The sequence below is a fragment of the Cucurbita pepo genome, chromosome LG01 (genome assembly GCF_002806865.2).
Source record: "Cucurbita pepo subsp. pepo cultivar mu-cu-16 chromosome LG01, ASM280686v2, whole genome shotgun sequence".
NCBI classification, from domain to species: domain Eukaryota; kingdom Viridiplantae; phylum Streptophyta; class Magnoliopsida; order Cucurbitales; family Cucurbitaceae; genus Cucurbita; species Cucurbita pepo.
The window spans coordinates 20506464-20527250 of NC_036638.1; the positions used below are offsets into that span (position 1 = coordinate 20506464).

General features: G+C 35.0%; 5 protein-coding genes across 8 annotated transcripts; 1 reads left to right on the forward strand and 4 right to left on the reverse strand.

Annotated features, from left to right (window-relative positions):
- Positions 1-2306: 2306 nt before the first annotated feature.
- Positions 2307-4345, reverse strand: LOC111787474 (WEB family protein At2g40480-like). Its single transcript, XM_023667445.1, has 2 exons — positions 4021-4345; positions 2307-3781 (listed from the first exon to the last, which is right to left on the reverse strand). The coding sequence occupies exons 1-2, from the start codon at positions 4261-4263 to the stop codon at positions 2510-2512; spliced, it is 1515 nt and encodes a 504-aa protein (XP_023523213.1). The 5' UTR covers positions 4264-4345; the 3' UTR covers positions 2307-2509.
- Positions 4346-5855: 1510 nt separating this feature from the next.
- On the forward strand, positions 5856-8127 carry LOC111804354. Of its 2 annotated transcripts, none has more exons than XM_023689438.1 (2): positions 5856-6591; positions 7698-8127. In XM_023689438.1, exons 1-2 carry the CDS (start codon positions 5979-5981, stop codon positions 7739-7741), a joined length of 657 nt encoding a protein of 218 aa, XP_023545206.1. In that variant the 5' UTR covers positions 5856-5978; the 3' UTR covers positions 7742-8127. The 2 variants fall into 2 exon arrangements, with proteins under 2 accessions (XP_023545206.1, XP_023545973.1); XM_023690205.1 differs by lacking the exon at positions 7698-8127 and adding an exon at positions 7016-7159.
- Positions 8128-8156: 29 nt separating this feature from the next.
- LOC111805747 (histone H4) lies at positions 8157-8685 on the reverse strand. Its single transcript, XM_023691361.1, has one exon. It carries the CDS (start codon positions 8617-8619, stop codon positions 8308-8310), a length of 312 nt encoding a protein of 103 aa, XP_023547129.1. The 5' UTR covers positions 8620-8685; the 3' UTR covers positions 8157-8307.
- Positions 8686-9800: 1115 nt separating this feature from the next.
- Positions 9801-12710, reverse strand: LOC111779162. 2 transcript variants are annotated; one of them, XM_023659358.1, is made up of 4 exons: positions 12160-12710; positions 11665-11782; positions 10718-10778; positions 9801-10183 (listed from the first exon to the last, which is right to left on the reverse strand). In XM_023659358.1, the coding sequence occupies exons 1-4, from the start codon at positions 12533-12535 to the stop codon at positions 10040-10042; spliced, it is 699 nt and encodes a 232-aa protein (XP_023515126.1). In that variant the 5' UTR covers positions 12536-12710; the 3' UTR covers positions 9801-10039. The 2 variants fall into 2 exon arrangements, with proteins under 2 accessions (XP_023515126.1, XP_023515045.1); XM_023659277.1 differs by having other exon boundaries at positions 11665-11788.
- Positions 12711-17735: 5025 nt separating this feature from the next.
- LOC111790608 lies at positions 17736-18924 on the reverse strand. 2 transcript variants are annotated; one of them, XM_023671590.1, is made up of 4 exons: positions 18612-18924; positions 18371-18493; positions 18114-18281; positions 17736-18014 (listed from the first exon to the last, which is right to left on the reverse strand). In XM_023671590.1, exons 1-4 carry the CDS (start codon positions 18687-18689, stop codon positions 17916-17918), a joined length of 468 nt encoding a protein of 155 aa, XP_023527358.1. In that variant the 5' UTR covers positions 18690-18924; the 3' UTR covers positions 17736-17915. The 2 variants fall into 2 exon arrangements, with proteins under 2 accessions (XP_023527358.1, XP_023527349.1); XM_023671581.1 differs by having other exon boundaries at positions 18114-18284; positions 18612-18905.
- Positions 18925-20787: the final 1863 nt, after the last annotated feature.

Sequence of the window (20787 nt, forward strand, 5' to 3'; positions counted from 1 at the left end):
CGAATACTCATATAATCTCATTTTTTGGGGGTTTATTTAGTGAATTAATCATAATTAATTATAAAAGCGAGTTCATAATAGGGTTCGAAGATATTCTCCTCTCAAGATTCAATTTTTCTTTTTCATTTTTTGGGAATAATTTCACCACCCACAACAACAGCTGCCAAATGCTTGACACATAATATAATGCCTGTTTAATTTAATTTAATTTCATTTCATTTAATTAATTCACTTCAAATTATAATTTAATCCATCCCTAATTTTGTGCTAATGCTTTTATACGCCAGCCTAACATCCATTACTCTGAAATGGTGGCACGTGTAAATGCCACAAGTATTTAAGAAAAAGCCCCTTTTTTATTAATATAAATTATAAATTCTATTGTAGTAATTAAACAAGATTATCGTTAATGTAATCACATTTTTGAGAGATTATGGATAATTATGAGATTTTATTGGGTATTTATGTTGAAATTAATATGGAGGTGGATTGATGGTTACGTGTGACAAAGCATATATAACTTTATTTATCTTTTTAATTATTATTCATTGGGGAAAAGGGTTTTTGATTCATTCCGTGGGCATTTCAAACACATTTCCCACCAATCCCTAATCTTCCATTTAACCAAAACTCGATAATTAATTATCACCCAGACCAAAACTAAATTCACGAACATATTTGTCCAAAAAAAATACTTTCTCAGTTAACTTTCTTTGATAAGAGGTATCAAAGCAATGCCCTCTGACTTAGTCGTGGTCGGTAGGATAACAAGTAAAATCAAATTTAAAATCATAAAGACTTATCTTCAAAGTATGTTATACAACTAGTTCTGAGCTATTTTAATATTTATTTATATTAAGTTATTCTTTTCAAAAGTTTAATTTAATTTATAAAATAATTGATATAATTATTAATTACAGGTTTGGTCAATATTGTTCTTTAGTTGATATATTTTAATAAAAGAAAACTTTATTAAAAGATAAACTTTTCCGGTTATCTGTATGTACTGTTAAAATATTTATAACATGTTACTCATTTTTTAACTATTGAACTAAATCATATGGTAAATTAGTTGGGTTAAATTTATAAGATTAATAAGAAATATAAAAATGAAGAGTTAATAATAATTTAAGGATTATTATTGTTATTATTATTATTATTATTTTGAAGTAATAGAAACTAAATAAAAGATATGTTACAAATTATGCGGGAATATATAAGACTAGTTGGGTAAGTCATATCAAATTGGGAACTTTATGGATAATTATCACTTTTTTTTTCTTTTTATTTTTTTATTTGTACAATTTAATGGATATTTATGTTTAATTGATGGGTACGTGGGGGGAGCATATGTAACCTTTTATTGGGGAAGCCTATTTCATTTTATTCCACACCCATTTTTAAATTCTAATACATCTACCACATGTCACTAAAATAAATTTATATAATTTTAATTTTAAGAATAAATTAAATTCATATATGTTTTTTTATCTTAATAATAAACCAAACCAAATGATTTAATTTCTCTTAATCTTAGTATTCGTGTTTGGATACTTTTTGGATCGGAGGATATGGAAGTTTCAATTTTTAAGTTGGTAGAATGACACTTTAATATGTTCGAGTTATGTTTACCGTGATTTTTTTGCTAATAAATATTGAATGTGATTAATATTTTTAAGTTCGAAAGATAGTCGGGAGTGAGAATTCAAACATTAATGTGAGATTCCACGAACCAAGCATTCATTATAAGGGTGTGGAAACCTCTCTCCTAAACCCATTTTAAAAGATTGAGAGGAAGCCTAGAATGAAAAACGAAGACGATATCTTCTAGTGATAGGTTTGATTTGATTACAAATAGTATCAAAGCTAGATATTGAGTGATGTGCTAGGAAGAACGATGGGCCCGAATAAGGCATTCCTTATAAGGGTGTCTAGGTAAGTCTAAACAGGACAATATCTAGTAGTTTTAAATGGTTACAAATTGTACTAGAGCCAAATATCGGACGGTGTGCCAGCAAGGAACGTTGGGTCCTCGTTGGGCCTCTAAGGGAGTGGTGGATGGTGAGATCCCACGTTGGTTAGAGAGGAGAAAACAACATATTTCTCTAATAAGGGCGTGGAAACCTCTTTAGTTAGAGATGAGAAAACAACACATTTCTTATAAGGGTATGGAAATCTCTCCCGAACATGTTTTACCAATTGAACTATACTTAAGGTTGATTGAGGATTGTATTGGTGGATTGATAGACCAAATTTGTGTGGAAGATTGTGAGGAGAAAAAAATGGTAGAGCATGAACAGAGCATATGGCAACCAAAAGAAGAATAAATAAACTTCCAACAACAAACACATTAAACATCAACCAATCCCTCTAACAAAACCTCAAAGCAAACACTTAACAAGCAGTGATATCACGGTTGAAATGATTGAATATCACATAGTGGTATTATAAAACCATCACTCAAAACCCATAGACAACTAATGAATGAATAAATAGATACATACAGTGTTTATGGTTGTGGTTTTTTCTTACTTTGCTTCATCATGGGGAGAGCTATATGGATGAACCCAAACCTCTTTCTCTCTGTTGTGGGATTCTTTTGTTCCTTCCTATCATTCTCTGTTCTTGAAGGAAACCTTAGATCTTCTCTTAGCGCATGGAGATGGAGCATTTGACTCAAAGCAACCTTCTGGTTTTCACAATGGCTATCACTTCTTCCAATGTTTTCTCCGCTTAAACCTTGCTTCCTGCTTAGAACATCTCTCATGGAAATGGCAGATCTTAGAACAGGCTTTGAATCTTGATGAACAGATGGACGGTAATTGAGCGTAGGGTGGTAGTAAAACCCAGGCTCTTTGTTTTCTGCTACCCATTTTCGTAGAGTTTCTTCAGCTACTAGTTGATTTCTATTAGCAAGCTCAACTCTGTTTAGAGCTTCCTCCAAAGCTTTCTTACCAAGATTAAGCTCTTCTTTTGCTTCCTTCAACTTCTTTGCAATGGTCAATTTTGAAGCATTTGCCCCATCAAATTGATCTTTGAAGTTGAATACCATTGTCTCAGGCTCTTGCAGGGAAAACCCAGTTGAATACTCCATGCCACTTAGAATTTCAACCTCAGCTACAGCCACTGCCTCTGCTGCTCTAGCAGCCTCTTCCATCTTCCTGGCTGCTATCAACCTTAACTCAGCCGTCCTCAAACAAGCCTTCGTGCGCTCGTTCGCTGCTACCCCGGCGAAATAATCCGATATCGATCCACGCATTGGACTCAACTGAGGAGTATTGAATGAAACCTCAGATACATCTTTAAATTCAACATCATTAGTCACTTGAATTGGGTGATGCTGCTCATCCAATGTGGCTGTCCTACAAAACTTGGGCGCTGCCCTGTGTGGTCTCTTGGCCAGCAAGCTCTTCTCTCTATTCATTTTCCTATTCAGAGATTGAACAGAAGATTGAATGACACACAGATCATTTATTGTCTTTCCAAGATTCATTTTAGCTTGATTCAACTCCATTAAGATCATATCAGGGGATGGACATGAATCTCCTAACGTTTGTTCGTGATTGTTCATGATATCACCAAAACTTTCCTTGAAATTTGGGGATGGAAAGCATTTCAATGCTTCACTCCGTAGCTGCCTTTTCAATTCTTCCACCATTCTTTTTGTTGCACCCAGTTCTTCCAATACATCAAGTGTTTCCAATTCTTTCACAATCAGATCCTTCTCCAATTCTGCTGTTTCTTCCTCCATTCTCTTAATATCAAACCCCTCAATTCCTTGCTGCTTTATCATTAATAGTTCATCTTGAATTAGAAATCAATTGGTGTAAGATCATTATCTAAAACCATTTCATATATATATATATATATATCCTTGAATTGACAGAGAATTCAAACTTCAACTAAACGAAAAGTCCAGAACATAAAAGAAACATGAAAAAAAAAACAGGATAAAAATTAAGGAAACTCATAAAAAATGGAGACAAATACCAAGGAGCAAAGGCATTAGTGGTTCTTTACCTTGCAAAAGGGTATCCATGGACCGCTTCCGCCAAACCGAGTGACGGCCTCTTTGACAGACCCGAATGGCGGGTTGGTGTCAATAACAGCTCTGAAATTCACTCGCCGAATCCCAGGCGGCGGAGTCGAAGCGCCACTTCCGGCGGGTCCGAGCCCAAATGGGTCGGAATCGGAGCCCATTTCGGGTCTGGTTTCGACTATACAAGGGGTTCGAGGTACTGTGGGGTCCGGTGGTTCCGCCATTGAAGAAGAAGGGGGTCTGGTACAGGTTCTGGTTCAGCGCGAAAGGGAATTTAAAGAGAATGTGGGTTGGACTTTCAGGAGACGAGTCCATGATCAGAAACTATAATGCTTCCTGGAGGAGTAATGGGTGCAGTGATGATGGTGTTCTGTGGGGACCGATTCTGCAACTCCGAGTGCATAAAGTCCACGTGGCTGATTTTAATTTGTGGAAGTAAGAATAGTCAAAGAAAAATGATAATTATAATTAATAATGGATTACTTATTTTTAAAGAAAACAATTATGAAAAAAGGGAAAATAAAGTGGCATGTGCCATATTTGCTTTTCTAAATCCATTAATTAATGAATTAATTATTCAACAACTAATAAAATAATTTAAAATATATTATAAAGGATGAATTATTTTAAATATTGAATTATTTTATAATGTTAAGTTAATAAATTATGATTTTTTTTTTAAACCGTAAATTAGGATATCTTTAATTATATCAAAAGTGGCTAATGATTCAAGTAATTGCATGTTTGGGGGCAAAAGCTGTGGCCATGGGAGGAAGAAGAAAATAAATTGATGAATTTGGATATATATATATATATATAGCTTTTAATTAAAATGATTATAAATAAAATAAAATAAAATAAAATAAAATAAAGGAAATAAAAAGGCCATAAGAGCATGATTGCGGCGAGTGTCCTTATAGCTTTTTCTCAACCAACCAATTTCCTTTTTCTTTAAATTTATTTTTCATTTTTAACCGCAAATTAGTAATAAAAAAAAACACTAATAATATCAACTAATTATTTTAGCTTTTGACTCAAGAAATAAATTACATTAAATATATTTTTACCTGTTAAATGGCATGAAAACCAGACCATTTTAGAAGCATTTTTTCGTGACAAAAACATTTTTGTCGTTCCAAAAATATTTGAGCTTTTATTATATTGAACATTCATCCACCGACTTTATATAATATTTTTCAATTTTTTGCAAAATCGAAAAAATTATTGGTGGGTAAAGAATGAGCTTTAATTAGAGCATTCGGATGGGTATTCTTTGATGCGTTCGATCTAATAATTGTTACACATTAATGTTCTTATCTACCTATATGTGGACCACCGTATTCTTTTTAAAGCCTTATGAATCTTTCATCCCGTTTAATGTTTACCATTTTTTATAATTTAATACCATTAATACCAAAAAATGAGTATACATATTTAATTAATATTTAAACCTCCAACATTCGAATTAACTCAAATAAAATATTAGATAATTACATATAGAGTTAAATTAAACAATTTATTTAAAATATTTAAAATATTAGACCATCTTTAATCATCCCCTCTCTTCCACAACTGTGTTGCCAGCATGCCCTCTTTAATTTCTTCGTTTGCAAATGGCCCCATCTACTCTGCCCTTATTAAATTCTTTACCCACATATTCACCCCAAGAAAACTCATAATTAATATTCACCCCAAGAAAACTCATAATTAATATTCACCCCAAGAAAACTCATAATTAATATTCACCCCTTTAATTAATTTAGTAAACAAATATTAATGTTACTAAGCTGGTTCCCCTAAAGACAAAAGCCTGATATCAACATTTATGTGTGACAACTTCAAGGCTTAGTATACAGTAAGTAAATTGGATATAATAATGGGAATTGGATCTTGAAATCTCTCACATCTCTGCAACAACAAAGCTCAGATCTCTTTCACGATGCAAACTCGAAACTACGACCAAATCTCTCAAAAATCACTCGAAATCAAGCATGAAGATAATAGATTCTTGTCGAGGGCTGTGTCAAATGAGGCTAATTCCGCCGCTAACTCCTCTTTTAGAGTGTATTACGGCGGCGCTGCCGGTGCAATTCCGTTCAGATGGGAGTCCCGTCCCGGCACTCCAAAGCATACTTTCTCAGAAACATCAATCCCTCCTCTTACGCCGCCGCCGTCTTATTATTCTTCCTCTTCACATTCTACCTCCAAGGCCTCTTCCCAACCAACCCTTTTGAGCTCTATTTTTCCCCGGCGAACTTTGTCGTCCTTCTCCGCCTCTTCCTCGTCCTCCTGTTCCTCACCGTCGCCATTCGTTAGACCGAAATTCTTTAAGCGTCGTCGTCGCCACTCGTTGGATTCTCAGAGCTTGCCGTTGGAGTATAACGACAACGACAACGACGGGGAGGAGGCGGTGGGGAGCTCCAATTCTCCGACGTCGACATTGGGGTATGGTGGTTGTTCGGGTAGGGGATCATTTTTGGGAGGTTGCTACCAGTTAGTGAGCGTGAAGAATGCTTTGTTGACCATTGTTGGGCATGGATCTACAACACGAGGTACTCTTAATTAGTACACATAAGCTCTTCATCTCTCATTGTGTGTGTGGAGTGAAATGCTATATTGTATGAACACAAAGTTGAATGCATATCTCATGGTTAAAGCAAATATTTTCATTTTTGACTCAGTAACCACGAATCTTTCTAATAAGCCTCGTACCAATAGAGTTGAGGTTCATTATTTATAAATCAGGATCAATATTTAATTAATCGATGTGAAACTCCTCTTCCAACAATCAAATCCTATGTAATAATTGGGTTTTATAATAGTCTCGTAGCATTTCAGTTCTATAGATGAAATAGAGTAACTTAGATATCGAACATTAAGTTCGAATTGATTGGGCCGAAAGCGTTATCTGCGTCGGACCGGGAGGGAGAGGAAACCAAGTGGGAGAAAGTAATGAGAATAAGAACTGAAATGCAGGGTAATAAAAACTGAAGTCAGGGGATGCCGTGCAGTTGCAGGAAGATGAGAAATTAATGTTGAGAACTACAAAGAAGCTATGATCAAAAAAGGGTAGAATCCACAATATTTATCCTTATTCATTTTAAATAATTACATATTTATTTTCGCTGCCTTTTATTCATTTCTTACTCATTAATCGAAAGATAAAAATATGATTTCAAAAATTTTCCACCATCTCTAGTTCAAATTGTGAAATCGAAGTTTATTACATTTTCAACTATTAATGAGTTGAAATATTGGATTTCATTCTTCATTTTCTCTTAACTACCCATAATAATTTCACTTTAATTCTTGAACAATTTTAGTTAAATCACTCTTTTTAGGGAGAAATTAATATTTTGCTACTTATGTTTTGTAGTTGATTTCATTTTAATTTGCTTTCTTTCACATTTATAAATTTAAAATTCGTCCTCCAAAAGTTATATCATGAAATGTTTTATTAATATGCGAACATTTAGTACAAAATATGCTTTGCTAATCGTTCAAATCATTAAATTTCGTGAAAAGAAAAATTGAAACAATCAAACAAATGAAATAAAATAAAATAAAATAAAGACGCTCAAAAAGATGTTAATTAATAGCTGTCTTCCATGTGAATTTTTTTTCATACGGGTGTAAATTCGACGATACGGCAAAGAAGTTGTTTACGCGGGAAGTCATGTCGCTCGTTGGATGGTGTGTTAAATCTGACGGTCAATAATATTTATCCGCGTGAAGCAATCGCGGATTGTGCTTTTGAAATACGTTAGCAATATTCCTCGAGCAGCCGAGAAGCGGGAAGCGAAAAAGGCTAATCAATTTCAAAGCGACTAATTTCCAGTATTGAAGTTTTCCAGATTTTTTATATTAACAGTTTACAGCCTTCATCTATCGAAGAAGGCGTAATTAAAGTTTGTGGCTGCTAATCCATGTTGGTAATCGTTTGAATGTTTCCCACCACATCTACAGGGAGACCAAGTCAATCCACAATTTTAGGAACAGATTTCAAAAGCGGTTCATAAGCTCAAGATTATTTTCTCCGATTAGCAGTAGGTCCTAAGTTTCTAGGCTAGAAGAAACGACTCGTTCTATTTCCAGATCTCGACGAACATCTCAGAAGGAGCATAATTCATGAATCGAGTAGTAGTACCATTTCTAAATAACCGAGATTAAGTTACAGAAGTTCCAAATAAGAAACAACAATGAGAAAACTAAAAAGGAACCAGATCTAAAGGCGAGATCTAAAACCTTTCGTGTAGTTAATCTATTACCTAACCTCCGAAACCATACAAAGTCCTTCCCTGCCTTTTCAAGGCATACACCACATCCATAGCGGTGACGGTCTTCCTTCTGGCGTGCTCTGTGTAGGTAACAGCATCACGAATAACATTCTCGAGGAAGATCTTCAAAACACCTCTGGTTTCTTCATAAATCAAACCACTGATACGCTTCACACCGCCTCTACGAGCCAAACGGCGAATAGCAGGCTTCGTAATACCTTGAATATTATCTCTCAAGACCTTCCTGTGACGCTTAGCTCCTCCTTTCCCCAACCCCTTGCCTCCCTTTCCACGGCCAGACATTCTCGAAAATGAATTAGAAGTGTATGCGATACGACTAAATGGAGGTTTTGATTTTGGTGAAATGAATAGGAGATTGGGTTTGAATTTATAGTAGAGTCAATCTCCAATTGAACGCGCGGCCGTTCGTTGGATTTTGTGATGAATTCGACGGTCAGGAAGGCCGATCCGCGTGAAAGGTTCGCGGATTGTGCTTTTTAATGTGAAGTGAAGTGAACGAATTGTGTAGATGAAATTTCTAGCGCGCGGCGGCGGGATGTATCAAATTTTGTGGACTAAAAAAAAAACTTAATTAATTAATCGATCATAAATTATAAAATTATTTAAATTAATTATGTAATTATAATAAATCAATAATAATTTTTAAAATTTTTAATTGATTTTGACAAAAAAAAATTATTAAATAAATGAATTACTTATTTATTACGTATCCCAAATATGGGAAAGCCCAATTCACATGGGCCGAATAGATCCAAGGGTGGGCTAGGCCCATTGGGTCTATATGAGCCCGATTAGTCTTAGTTGAACCCAATTAGCTAAATCTTGGGCTAGGTTCTAGCGGTTGATTTCACTCGTGCGATCGGTTTGAGCCTCGCGAGCCCACTGATTCTTGGTGCCAGCAACGTCGCTAAGATGCTCGCGGCAAGAGCCCAAATTATCGAACTTTTATTCGTTCTTACGTTGAATTATAGGAGGCAGAGAAGAGCGAAAGGGGCGACGCCGCAAACAGCCTAGTTTATGAAGCCAATCTGAGGCTGAGAGATCTTGTCTATGGCTGCATGGGCGCCATTTCAGCTCTCTTCAACACCAAGTTCAAACTTAAAAAGCTGAGCTCACTGCTATTAGAACTGAGATTCTGAAGTACAAATATAGAGAACATATAATCCCTTCTCCTTCTCCCTCTTCCTCTTCACACATCATTTTGATTTCCACAGCCCCCCGTCGACTCCGCCACATTCTCAGCCGCCAACTCTTTCTCCGTCGTCATCGTCATCCTCCATCGATTCCCTGCCCATCATCAGTACTACTGCCCCTGAATTTAACCCCATCTCAATCCAACATTTTCGTCTTACTTCGACCATCTATTCCCTGCCCATCATCATTCTTTTCCATTCCGTTTGACATTAAGTTGAAAGATTACCTGAAGTATATGCAATTGAGGTGACAGAAAAATAAAACTGACGGCGACCAGCAACCCTATCATACTTATTAAAGCATATACACTCAATCGATCGTCCAATTCAGATATCGTAAACTCGCAAAAAGCTAACATATGCTAAGGAGTTGGGGAAGAAAACAGCACCTGCATTGAATGACGAGTTGACCAAGCCGTTTCTATGAGTCTAATGAACTTTACAGCTTCACACCATACACACTACTAGAATTATTACATTGCCTATGCTTCTCCAAACTATATACCAGTCTACTCTGAATCGGATGATTTAGCTTCCTCCACTAGCAGTTCAAATGCATCTACTTCTGAAAAGTATGCTTTCTGCTTCTCAACAAATTCCCGTGGAAGCTCAATCTTGGATTCATCTTCCCCATATATGGCGCCACGCTGCCTCTGCCCATAATAATAAGCGCTCATTAGTACAATTTGTTGAACTATGATTTCAGATTCTTACTACCTGACTGATAACATTATGTCATAATATTAGTAAAAGTAAGGCTACCAAAACTGAGGAGCAGTGAATTTAATGTCTAAGACTGAAATGAGGGCATTGTCAGCTGTGTCGTTCCAAGTAAAGAATAATCTATACAAAGAACCAGAAGTCGGTCTCTAATCAATTAATAATCTCCTAGAAGATTGCTAGACCTCCAATTACTAGAGTTTATGCAAATAAGGGTAAAAGGGAGAATTCGCTTCCTAAAAATATAAACCAAGACTATGAGTACCGTTCATACAATGGTACCAATTAATGGGGAACAGAGATCATCAGTTGTGGTATAGATAAGCACAGATAAAATCATATTTCTTAGAGAAATGTCAGGACACAAAATTTTCTGACTAAAGAGTAATAAGACAAGGATAGAAGTATGCCCCGAGTATAGTTTGACAGATTAAAAGAATTGTGAGTGCTATAATTTTTAGACGGACCTTTCTATAAGGAACAGTCCTCGCTCTGGATGGGCTACTGTCTGCAGCTCTTTTCTCACCCCTACATAAAAGATAAAAGCAAGGGAATTATTTACAACCGAATGAGTAATAAACTGAAAATGAGGGATTAGGAGACACATTTCTTGTATCCATTAACCCAATTCTTTCCAGATACATTGTAGCATAGGTATTATCTGTTGTTAATCATGACTCTCCACAATGATATGATATTGTCCACTTTGAGCATAAGCTCTCATGGCTTTGCTTTGGGATTCACCAAAATGCCTCATACCAATGGAGATAGTATTCCTCACTTATAAACTCATGATCTTCCACTAAATTAACCAATGTGGGACTCACTCCCAATAATCCTCAACATTATCATCACTCATGCCCAACTATCTTAAATTTATCTTTGTCCATTTAATTATAAAATTAAAAAAATTGGCCATTAAGAAGCCAAACAATCATTCGATTAGAAAGATGAAAGCCTCAACAGACTAAAGCTATTCATCCTAAAGCAGTCAAACAATTGAAGCCCAATCAACCTATCACCAACAATAAAACAGAAAATGGGTTGATAAAACCTAATTTAGGGGGTGCCATTTTTTCCTTAATGTAGATAAAGTCAGAGTAACCCAAGATCCACCAGAATAGTAATTGCTTAAACGGTTAAATTTTACTTCGAGAATCAAAGCAACGCATAAACCAGGATAGATAACTGTTTAGTTTTTCCAAAAGGCGGGGCATGGGCAGGCCATGAAAATTATTGCAGAGAAGGAAAACTACTCCTTTGAAACTTCAGAACCATTGAATGAATGCCATTAGTCACATAAATAACATGGTAAACTCTCATTCGGTATTCTGAACCAACGACTAAATCACACTGATTTCAGAAGTTCAATCTATTAAGCGTATCAGAGATTGAAAAGTGCAAAGAGATTTACCGAGTTAGAATTTTCGATGCAGTAGAAAAAATAAATGGTGCAGCTGCTGTCTCCGTGCTCTTCCTTCTATTCGCAGGGTGCCTTCGACTGTAGAATGACTGGGGCTCCGGAACACGATCTGTTCCTGACATAAAAAAAAAGTAACGTAAAATCCAGAGTCAAACAATTTAAAAATTGAAGAGAGAAAAAATTCCCATATTGAAGTTCTTATTTCATATAACCATACATACAGAAGAATAGTCTCCCACAGGCAGAAATTCCAACTCCGCACACGAACTTAACACAATAACAAAAAATCCCTCCAACTCAAAATTCTTAACAATCCCCAACATAAGTACTCCTTAAATTACAAAGTAGTATTTCCCGAATTCCTATTTTAAGCAAATAGGGAGTAACAGTTACAGAAGCTTAGAGAATCAGTAATTCAAACTAAAAGAATTAAGGGCCAAACAGCAAAATCAAATCAAATTAGTGAATACCAGAAAGTATAATTACCTGAACTAGACGGCAAATCAACAAGCCGGGAAGGAGTAGAGACTTCTGCAGGAACACTACTGGAACTAGGTTCAGTAGGAAGAGAATCAGAACTAGGGTTTGATTCCGCAGGAGGAAGATTAGAGCTAGGTTGTGTAGGAAGAAACTCAGAACTAGGGTTCGAAGCTTGCAAATTAACGGATGTAGATGCAGACGCAAAACTTGATACACCTTCCTTCTCATTGTTAAGAACATCCTTAACCGCGGATTTAACTACACGTTTGCGAGGTTTGATTGCAGCAGATAAGTTCGAAGCCGACGATTGCGAAGAGAGTACGGTATTCGTACAATCCGCGAGCGGTTTTCGAACTCTGAGATTTCGTTTCTGAGATTCCATCTCCTACCCCTACCAGTTTCACAGAGGGAGAAGAAGGTATTCTCTCTTCTTCATGGTGAAGACGATGCGACAATGAACTCGAACGGATGAAGTTGGCGGTGACGCTGGCGGGAAAATACTGTTTCAACTCGAAACTTCGACGGGAAGATTTGCAAGAGCTGTGTTGTTGGCCGTGAACTGAAAAGGAAGCACGGAAACTCCGCGTTTGTGGGGAATCTTCTGGTTGGCGTCCAATGGGCCAACATTATGGGCCTTACAGTATGTTTGGGCTTAAAATCATGGGCCTCGCCTCATGGATCCATACCTGTGTAAATTATTTAAATTATTAAATTTCAGTATTTAAATAAATATTTGATTAATATTAAACATTATTTTTCTTAGATCTGATTACGGTACCAAAGTAGAAAAAAGAATTATTAAAAAAAAGAAAAATAAATCCGGAGAAATTAGATCTCAATATTTGTTGGGTATATAATATTTGATTAATATTTATTAATTGAAAAGCATGTGAAAAAGGTTAACTGTATCAGCACCCCTAGTTTCCTACAAAACCACATCTCAAAGCAAAAAGGTTATTGGGATTTTGAATTTATGCTTTTTACGTCCTTGTTTGGTAATAGGATTTCATTTACCTAACTTACCTAGAACAAACTAAACGCGTAAATCTCTCTATAGTAAATGTGTTTTTAAAATTATTAGGCTGAAGTCGATTATAACAAGCTAAAACAAACAATATTTGTTAATAGTGGACTTAGACTATTACAAGTGGTATCAGAGTACAACACCGAATGGTGTAATGTTCTAATCATTATTACGTTGTATTAAGTCATTAATCAGCTGATTTTATGTTTTTTTACTTGAACATCATTATATAGAAATGGTTTTTAAAATATTATTTGGGTTTTAATAATTAATTCCATAAAATACACATAAACAAAATAACGATTAATATGGTATAAATAATTTTAAAAATTATGTTGGAAAAATGTGATGATCTAGATATAAAATATAATACAAATATTTGAAATCGTGTTAGGTGGAAAATCAAATTTAAGAAAAAAAAAAAAAACATGGATACTACAGCTATATATGGTAACCCAACAAAATATCTATATTCCTTGAATTTATTTATTTATTTTCATTTCTAATATTGTATATTTATTGGTATTGTAGTCAGCTAATATACATACAAAATCTAATGCTGTTAACAAAACGTGGGTAAAATTGCGGCTGGTAACATTAAAATTAAAAAAGGAAAAAAAAAAAAGAAAAAATGTACCACGTGGATTGGTGGAGAGGCGTATCCAACGGCTGAGAGTGAGAGATGAGAATGATTGGGGAATTTGGCAGAGGAAACCGGCAACGCAGAGCCTCTGGTTTGGAAGAAAAACAGAGGATTCTGTGTGAAACCAAGGGGCTTGGGGCCACATGTTCAGCTACACCACTCATTATTTATAAAACGCTTCCTTCCTCATTGTAATCTGCGCTTAGTTCAGTGATAAACAGAGTAAAAAACATCAAGAATGGAAGCCATTCAAGCTTGGATTTCTGAACACAAACTCACCAGCATTGGTTTGTCTCCTCCTTTCAAGCATCCTCTGTTTTCCTTCTATGTTCTTTCCCATAACATTATATATGAATTTTTTCGTGTAGGAGCTCTGTGGGTGTCTGGGATTGGAGCCTCGCTGGTGTACACAAGATCAAGAACTCCCCTGAAGCCAAGTCTCCGGCTTATCCATGCCAGGTAAACACACGATATCATTCAATGGAGACCATGATATCCATTTTTTTCGTTAAAACTGAAATGGGTTATCTTATTTTATAGGATGCATGCTCAGGCTTTGACATTGGCGGTTCTTTCCGGCGCCGCCGTCTACCACTACTACGAGAAGGAGAAGAAATCCGTCGCCGACCGAACCGAGGTTTCCGCTTCCGCCGTGCCGGGGAAGTAGGATTGGCGGCGCACCGGGACGGAAAGGGAATGGATTAGCTGATGACGTCGGGTTCATAGGGGATCAAATCAGTTTGTGTGAATGAAATGAAGGATATTAAATTTGATCCTTTTAATTGATGTGTCTGTAGCCGTAAGTGGCAGAGCTTTATGCTCGATGTCGGCGAATTATTAATCCTTAAATAAAATAAAATAAAAAAGAAAAGAAAAGAATGAGTTTATATAACTCTTTTAATTTTTTATAAATAAAATAATAGGAAAATAATTTATTTAATTAACTACAATTTTAAATAAAAATAAGCACACAATATTCATTAATAAATGACCAACTTTGACTATCCTTCGACACCTATAGCTCAGAGTCAACCATATCCTAGATGGCTTGATTTGGGCTAAAATCTTAGTGGGCCTTGGATGGAAATAATAGCTAAACGGAATCATGACATGCCGAAAGGGTATTATCGGTAATCCCACAGACAGTGATACAATGAATCATCGGAGCTGAAAGGGAGCTTGAGAAGCTACTTGATGACGAAACATTATATTATATTGGAATGTTTGTCCCCGACAGCCTCCCATAGGAAGAAACTAAACAAAATGAAAGGAATTATGAATCTTAACGGCGCAAGGTTGATGAAGATCATGACGTGGCTGGTGGAGTACTGTTGGAAGTCTGTCGGAAGAGGTGGCTGCCGGCTCATTTAAGAAATAGTCATGACTTTATAATCAAATAATATTCTCCCTACTGGAATGAGACTTTCAGAAAAGTCACGAGAGCTTATGCTTAAAGTGAACGATATCATACTCATGTAGAGAGTCGTGTTCTTCTAAGAGAAAAAGATGATGACATGGCTGCCGGTCGGTGTTTAAGGAAGAAGAAGGAGAGAGAAGGTGGCGCTTAAGAGAGAGAAAACAAAGCTCTAAAAAGTAGTCAAAGGAGAGAGAGAAGAAGAAATTTTGGAGAGAAAAATTACGGTTGCTCGAAGGAAGGAAGAAGATAGAAGGAGAGAGAAGAGAAGGATATGCATATATATATACACATACCTATAAATACATACATATATATATATATATACACATATATATATATATATACACATATATATACATACATATATAAGTTTAATAATTAAAAAGTCTGAAAAAATTAGAGGAAAATTAATATAAATACTTTTATGAACTTGACTAGACTCGAATATAACACAAACCGAACTTCACGGGCAAAAAGTTAAATTTCTCGAGAGTTTAACGTGTTTTCAGACAATTATTCGTTGGGACCATTGCCAAAAACGCTCTTAATTTTTGTATAATTAATGAGAAGTCACGTGTGATACGTTGATCCAATATAAATATCTGTCGCATCTTTCTCATAATTAAATTTAAAATTTTATAATAAGTTAGTTTCAAAGTAACCTCCAATTTTTAATAGGTTAGTTAAAAGACCAAAGTTAAAATTTTGTAAAATTTTAAATCTTAAATGACCTTCCAAAATTTATTAATAGGTCGGTCATGGGACCATATGAAATCTTGTAATAATTTTATTACAAAGTGATCTTGAAAGATTCATTAACATTTGAAATCCTTAGACCTTCCAAGATTTATTAATAGATTAGTTATGGGACCATATGAAATTTTAGTGAGTTGTCTAGTGAATATTAGTTGAATCAAACAATAATGAATCCAATTAATAAATCTCTCGTCAACATAATTTATTAAAGTCATCTCAAAATATAAAAAAATATAAAAACTTAAATAATAAGTAAAGATAAGATTCAATTTAATTAATTATTGTTGATAATATTTAAAAAAACGTGTATTCGATTATCCCTTAAATAAATAAGATTCGTCCAATTCAATTTCTCCTAAAATATAATAATATATATATTTTTTAGTTTAAATCTAATTTTGAAAATTATGTTATTGTATAGATATTTGATAGTGAGTAGGTAAATTAAAGATGGGAAATATATATATAAATATAAATATAAATATAATTGCACCGACCAGTATTTAAATTATTTAACCAAAGTGGTAGCTTCTAATGGCATTGTGGTAGGGGGTAATAGGGTTAGCTAAGAAGGTTTATAATTTAATTATTTTCCACGCTGTCCTTTTCAATATGGGATCCTCTACTACTACAAAATCCTATTAATTTATATATTAATTTCAAATATATTCCATGTTTCCGGGAAATGAACTCACCATCATATGCGTATGTTGCATATTTTCAACCCTTAAATAATTACTCCTAATATTTTTTTTATATCATAAAATATTTATTTATTGATTATATCCGTTTAGGTTCGAAGTAGACACTATTATTTTATTGTAGATATATATATATATATAGAGTGTTTATATCTAATGACTACACAATTAGGGAGGGATTTTCACACTCTCCAACTAATATGGGATCTCACAATCCATTCCTTTTGAAGCCAGCGTTCTTGCTGACACTCGTTCGTCTCTCTCTTCAAGACCTCTAGTAATACGTCGAGTCACATTATTGAGAAAGAATGAAAAAGAAATGAAAATTGTGAAGGGAAAAGAGAGGATATAATTATGGAGAATAATTTTGTTTGTTTGTATGTTGATGAGGCTGGCGTTTGGCACAGAGCATATGATATAGGATGGAAAAAAACAGGGATCTGTAATGAGAGTGAAAGAGAGAGAGAATTTTAAAGATGGCAACCAAAATGAAAATTTGTCGTCAAATATACTCTTTTCACGTGAAATGTTTTATTTTTTGTTTTTTTATATTAATTTTTTGTTAATTTTCCATTGTTCTTCTTTAAAAAAAAAAAAAAAAAAAAAAACTATTGTTCTTCTTCGACCAACATCCTTCAAGAACTAAAATATATCAACAGTAAAATTATACCCATAATGTTGGAAATCAACCAAAAGAATTAAAAACCTTTGATTTTTAATAAATTACATATTTTTCTCTAATTTTTTTTTTTTTTATTTACCTTTGTTCTACGTACTTTGCTGAAATGATATGAATTTTGCAATGATGAAAAATTCCTCATCATTTACAACCCACAGAACCAAAAAAAATGTTCCTTTTTTTAAGGTACTTTAAACTTTCTCCCTCACCCTCTTCGTACTTCGCCTCCAAAAGTGACACCTTTCATGATATTCGAAAACCTATGCGCATTATTCTTGTGGTAAAACTTACGAACTCGGATAATAAATTACAAGCAAATAAAAAAAAAAAAATAGTTTATCCGATTGATATCGATAATATTCCTTGTTGCTGCAATGGTTGCCATTCACTTTATTTTCCTTTATTTTCCAGAACCTTAATCAATCGGTTTTTCCATTGATTAATTTTTACACATTACAAACACAAAGAAGTTAAGAACAATAAATAAAAAAAAAAAAACGCCGCGGTTCGGAAAAAGTTGGAGAAATTAAGGATGTTTTTTTTTAATCTTGTTCACCGTTTTGGCTCCAGCTCTTTATAGCTTCAACTACAGCTTCTTTCACAGCTTGAGCATCCATGGCTTCCTCTCCTTGTTCCTCAATCTACAAAAACACCAACACCCCCATTAAACAAAAACAATTCAATTATGCATGAAAGAGTTATATATATATATAGAAAGATGAGGGTTTGGAAAATCTTACTTCTGCAAAAGCTTGTAATTGGAAAGTATCAGTACAGGAAACCCTAGCTTCAAGAACATTGAGCCCCAGCTCTTCGAAGGCTTCTAATATTGAGACAAGGAGGCCTTGACAGCTCTTTTCTGAGAATACATTTATAGAAAATCCCTTTACGAGGGCTTCCACTGTGACCTGCTATAACACATACCAACAAAATTATGGGTAAGTTTTTTTAATTTTGTATTAACAAGAAACCCCAGATTGGAAAATTGTATTAATACCATGGGATGATTTGGGTGGATTGAATTTTGAACTGTTGCTATATCTTGATTCAATCTTTCTACTTTCTGCTTTAGCTCCTCGATGTATTTTGATGCATCCACTATAATCGAGCCCTTGTTTAGCTGCCACAGAACACACAAAGCCAAGCTTTCTTTGAATTCCCAGATTTGATATGAAAAGAAAAAGAGATGAACAGATGAACAGAAGAACAGAGATTGAGATATGGGAGAAGGAGATTACAGCATGAGAGTTGGTAATAGAACGAAGTAATTGAAGCTTTTCATGCAAAGCGGCCTTCTTGTGCTCTCTAGACACCATGGATTCAACCCTTTTGTTTCTGTCTCTCTCTCTTTATATCTTTTTCAGGCTTCTTTTTCTTCTTCTTTTTGCTATTTTTTGGGGGTTTTTTCCCTCAGGGAAAAGCTCTCGAGGGTGTGTCTTATAAGGGCATGAAGAGGCCTTAAATCTATATGATCTTCTGTATGCTAGCTTCCCACATGACTGCATCGCCTTCTCCTTTACAACCAAATAATAAAATACCATTCTGCCAACTGTTCCACTTACTAAACTACCCTTCTCTACGCCATTTTCATTTTAAACTTAAACACCATCTTTAATAATAACAAGTGTACTAGCTTTACAGTTTGTACATTCAAAACTAATCCCAGCTTAATCTTTGTTAAAACACTAATCAACCCTAATGTATTTGGGAAGAGAGAGAAGATTATGGGGGCAGAAATGGAAAATAAAGAAAGGGGCTCGTGAAGGTTGCGGATGGGAGTGAAAAATGGGCATCGAAAGAAGTGAAGGCCAAGGAAGCAACCAAAGCATGTTTAGTTGTGAGTTTTGAATGCCTCCAAACACTCCTCACGGGGTACATCTTTTTTCCCCCTCACCCTTCCCCTTCCTTTTTTTCTCTCTCTCCACCGCACGTGCCCCTCTGCATTCCCTTCATACACATACTTGCCTATTCCAACTTCTTATGCATTCACTTGTGAACATAACATTATTTCCATCTTCTTGGAAATTGCAATTAACCCCCTCCCTCTTATGTATAAGTTAAGACACCAACGAAACCACATTTTGTAACAGCTCAACTCCACCGCTAGTAGATATTGTCTATTTTAACCTGTTATGTATCGTTGTCAACCTCATTATTTTAAAACGCGTCTACTATAAAGAGAGTCTAGTCCTACTTTAATCAGTGCCTTGCTATATCTAGTGACTTGTTCTGAGACTATTTGTAACAGCCTGAACCCACCCCTAGCAGATATTCACTTTGGCCTGTTACATATCGCCGTCAGTCTCACGGTTTTATAACACGTCTACTGAGAAGAAGTTTCTACACCCTTATAAGAAAATGTTCATTCCCCTCTCCAACCGATGTGGGATCTCACAATCCAAGGCACTAATCGAAGCAAGACTAAATCCTGTCTATAATAGACGTGTTTAAAATCGTGAGGTTGACGACGATGCGTAATGGACTAAAACGGACAATATCTACTAGTGGTGGGCTTGGGTTGTTACAAATAGTATCAGAGTCAATCATCAGGCAGTGTACCAGCAATGATACTGGCCCCCAAGGGAAGTGGATTGTAAGATCCCACGTCGATTGGAAAGGGGAACTAAGCATTTCTTATAAAAGTGTGGAAACCTCTCCCCAGTAGACATATTGTAAAACTGTGAGGCTGACGAAGATACATAACAGGCCAAAACAAACAATATCTACTAGTGGTAGGCTTAGACTGTTATAGGTATTTTATAGTCATATATATATTTTGATCACATACATTAATACATGCATATACTTCTAATTAGAGGTGTATATATGTATACAAAAACATAGTGTATAAAAAAGAAATGTAACATCACGAGAAGCGAATGAAAAGATTGCATTATATAAAAACTTATAGAAATATTGATGAATATTGGTTGGGAGAATTGTTTGGATTGGTGAGAGACAAATAAGGTACCCACTCCCTATTCACATGTGTGCCCCTTAATCATTACAACAATACAATACACACTACACACGAACCCTGCTCCTACACTTGTCCCTTCCCTTTCCTTTATTTTCCTTCATTTTTTTCAAAATTTAATTCCCCCAAATTTATTTTTAAGTTATCAAAATCTAAAATTAATATTAGTTTAATAATAATAAAAGTGAAGCCAAATTAAAAAAAAAAAAAAAAATTATTTGATTTGATCCTTCACATGGCTTCCTTTCTTAGCTTCTCCTACAGTGTTCTAAAACCAAGCAAACCAAACAAACCCTCCCTCCCATAATTCCCTCTACACAATAATGCACACACCCATGTCCAACGCACACATACTTCCAAACCTCCCTTACCGATTATTACATATTTGTCTCTCACCTTACTCTTCCTTTTCTTTCAATGTTATCCACATATATCTT

Coding starts and splice junctions, on each gene's coding strand:
- LOC111805747 (XM_023691361.1), bottom strand. CDS start 8,619: ATGTCTGGCCGTGGAAAGGGAGGCAAGGGGTTGGGGAAAGGAGGAGCT.
- LOC111790608 (XM_023671581.1), bottom strand. CDS start 18,689: ATGGTGTCTAGAGAGCACAAGAAGGCCGCTTTGCATGAAAAGCTTCAA. Junction 18,494..18,611: donor CTATTACCAACTCTCATGCT/GTAATCTCCTTC, acceptor GTTCTGTGGCAG/CTAAACAAGGGCTCGATTAT. Junction 18,015..18,113: donor AATTACAAGCTTTTGCAGAA/GTAAGATTTTCC, acceptor GTGTTTTTGTAG/ATTGAGGAACAAGGAGAGGA.
- LOC111804354 (XM_023689438.1), top strand. CDS start 5,979: ATGCAAACTCGAAACTACGACCAAATCTCTCAAAAATCACTCGAAATC. Junction 6,592..7,697: donor GCATGGATCTACAACACGAG/GTACTCTTAATT, acceptor ACGGCAAAGAAG/TTGTTTACGCGGGAAGTCAT.
- LOC111779162 (XM_023659277.1), bottom strand. CDS start 12,535: ATGGAATCTCAGAAACGAAATCTCAGAGTTCGAAAACCGCTCGCGGAT. Junction 11,789..12,159: donor TGATTTGCCGTCTAGTTCAG/GTAATTATACTT, acceptor TTTTTATGTCAG/GAACAGATCGTGTTCCGGAG. Junction 10,779..11,664: donor GCATCGAAAATTCTAACTCG/GTAAATCTCTTT, acceptor TCTTTTATGTAG/GGGTGAGAAAAGAGCTGCAG.
- LOC111787474 (XM_023667445.1), bottom strand. CDS start 4,263: ATGGCGGAACCACCGGACCCCACAGTACCTCGAACCCCTTGTATAGTC. Junction 3,782..4,020: donor CATGGATACCCTTTTGCAAG/GTAAAGAACCAC, acceptor ATGATAAAGCAG/CAAGGAATTGAGGGGTTTGA.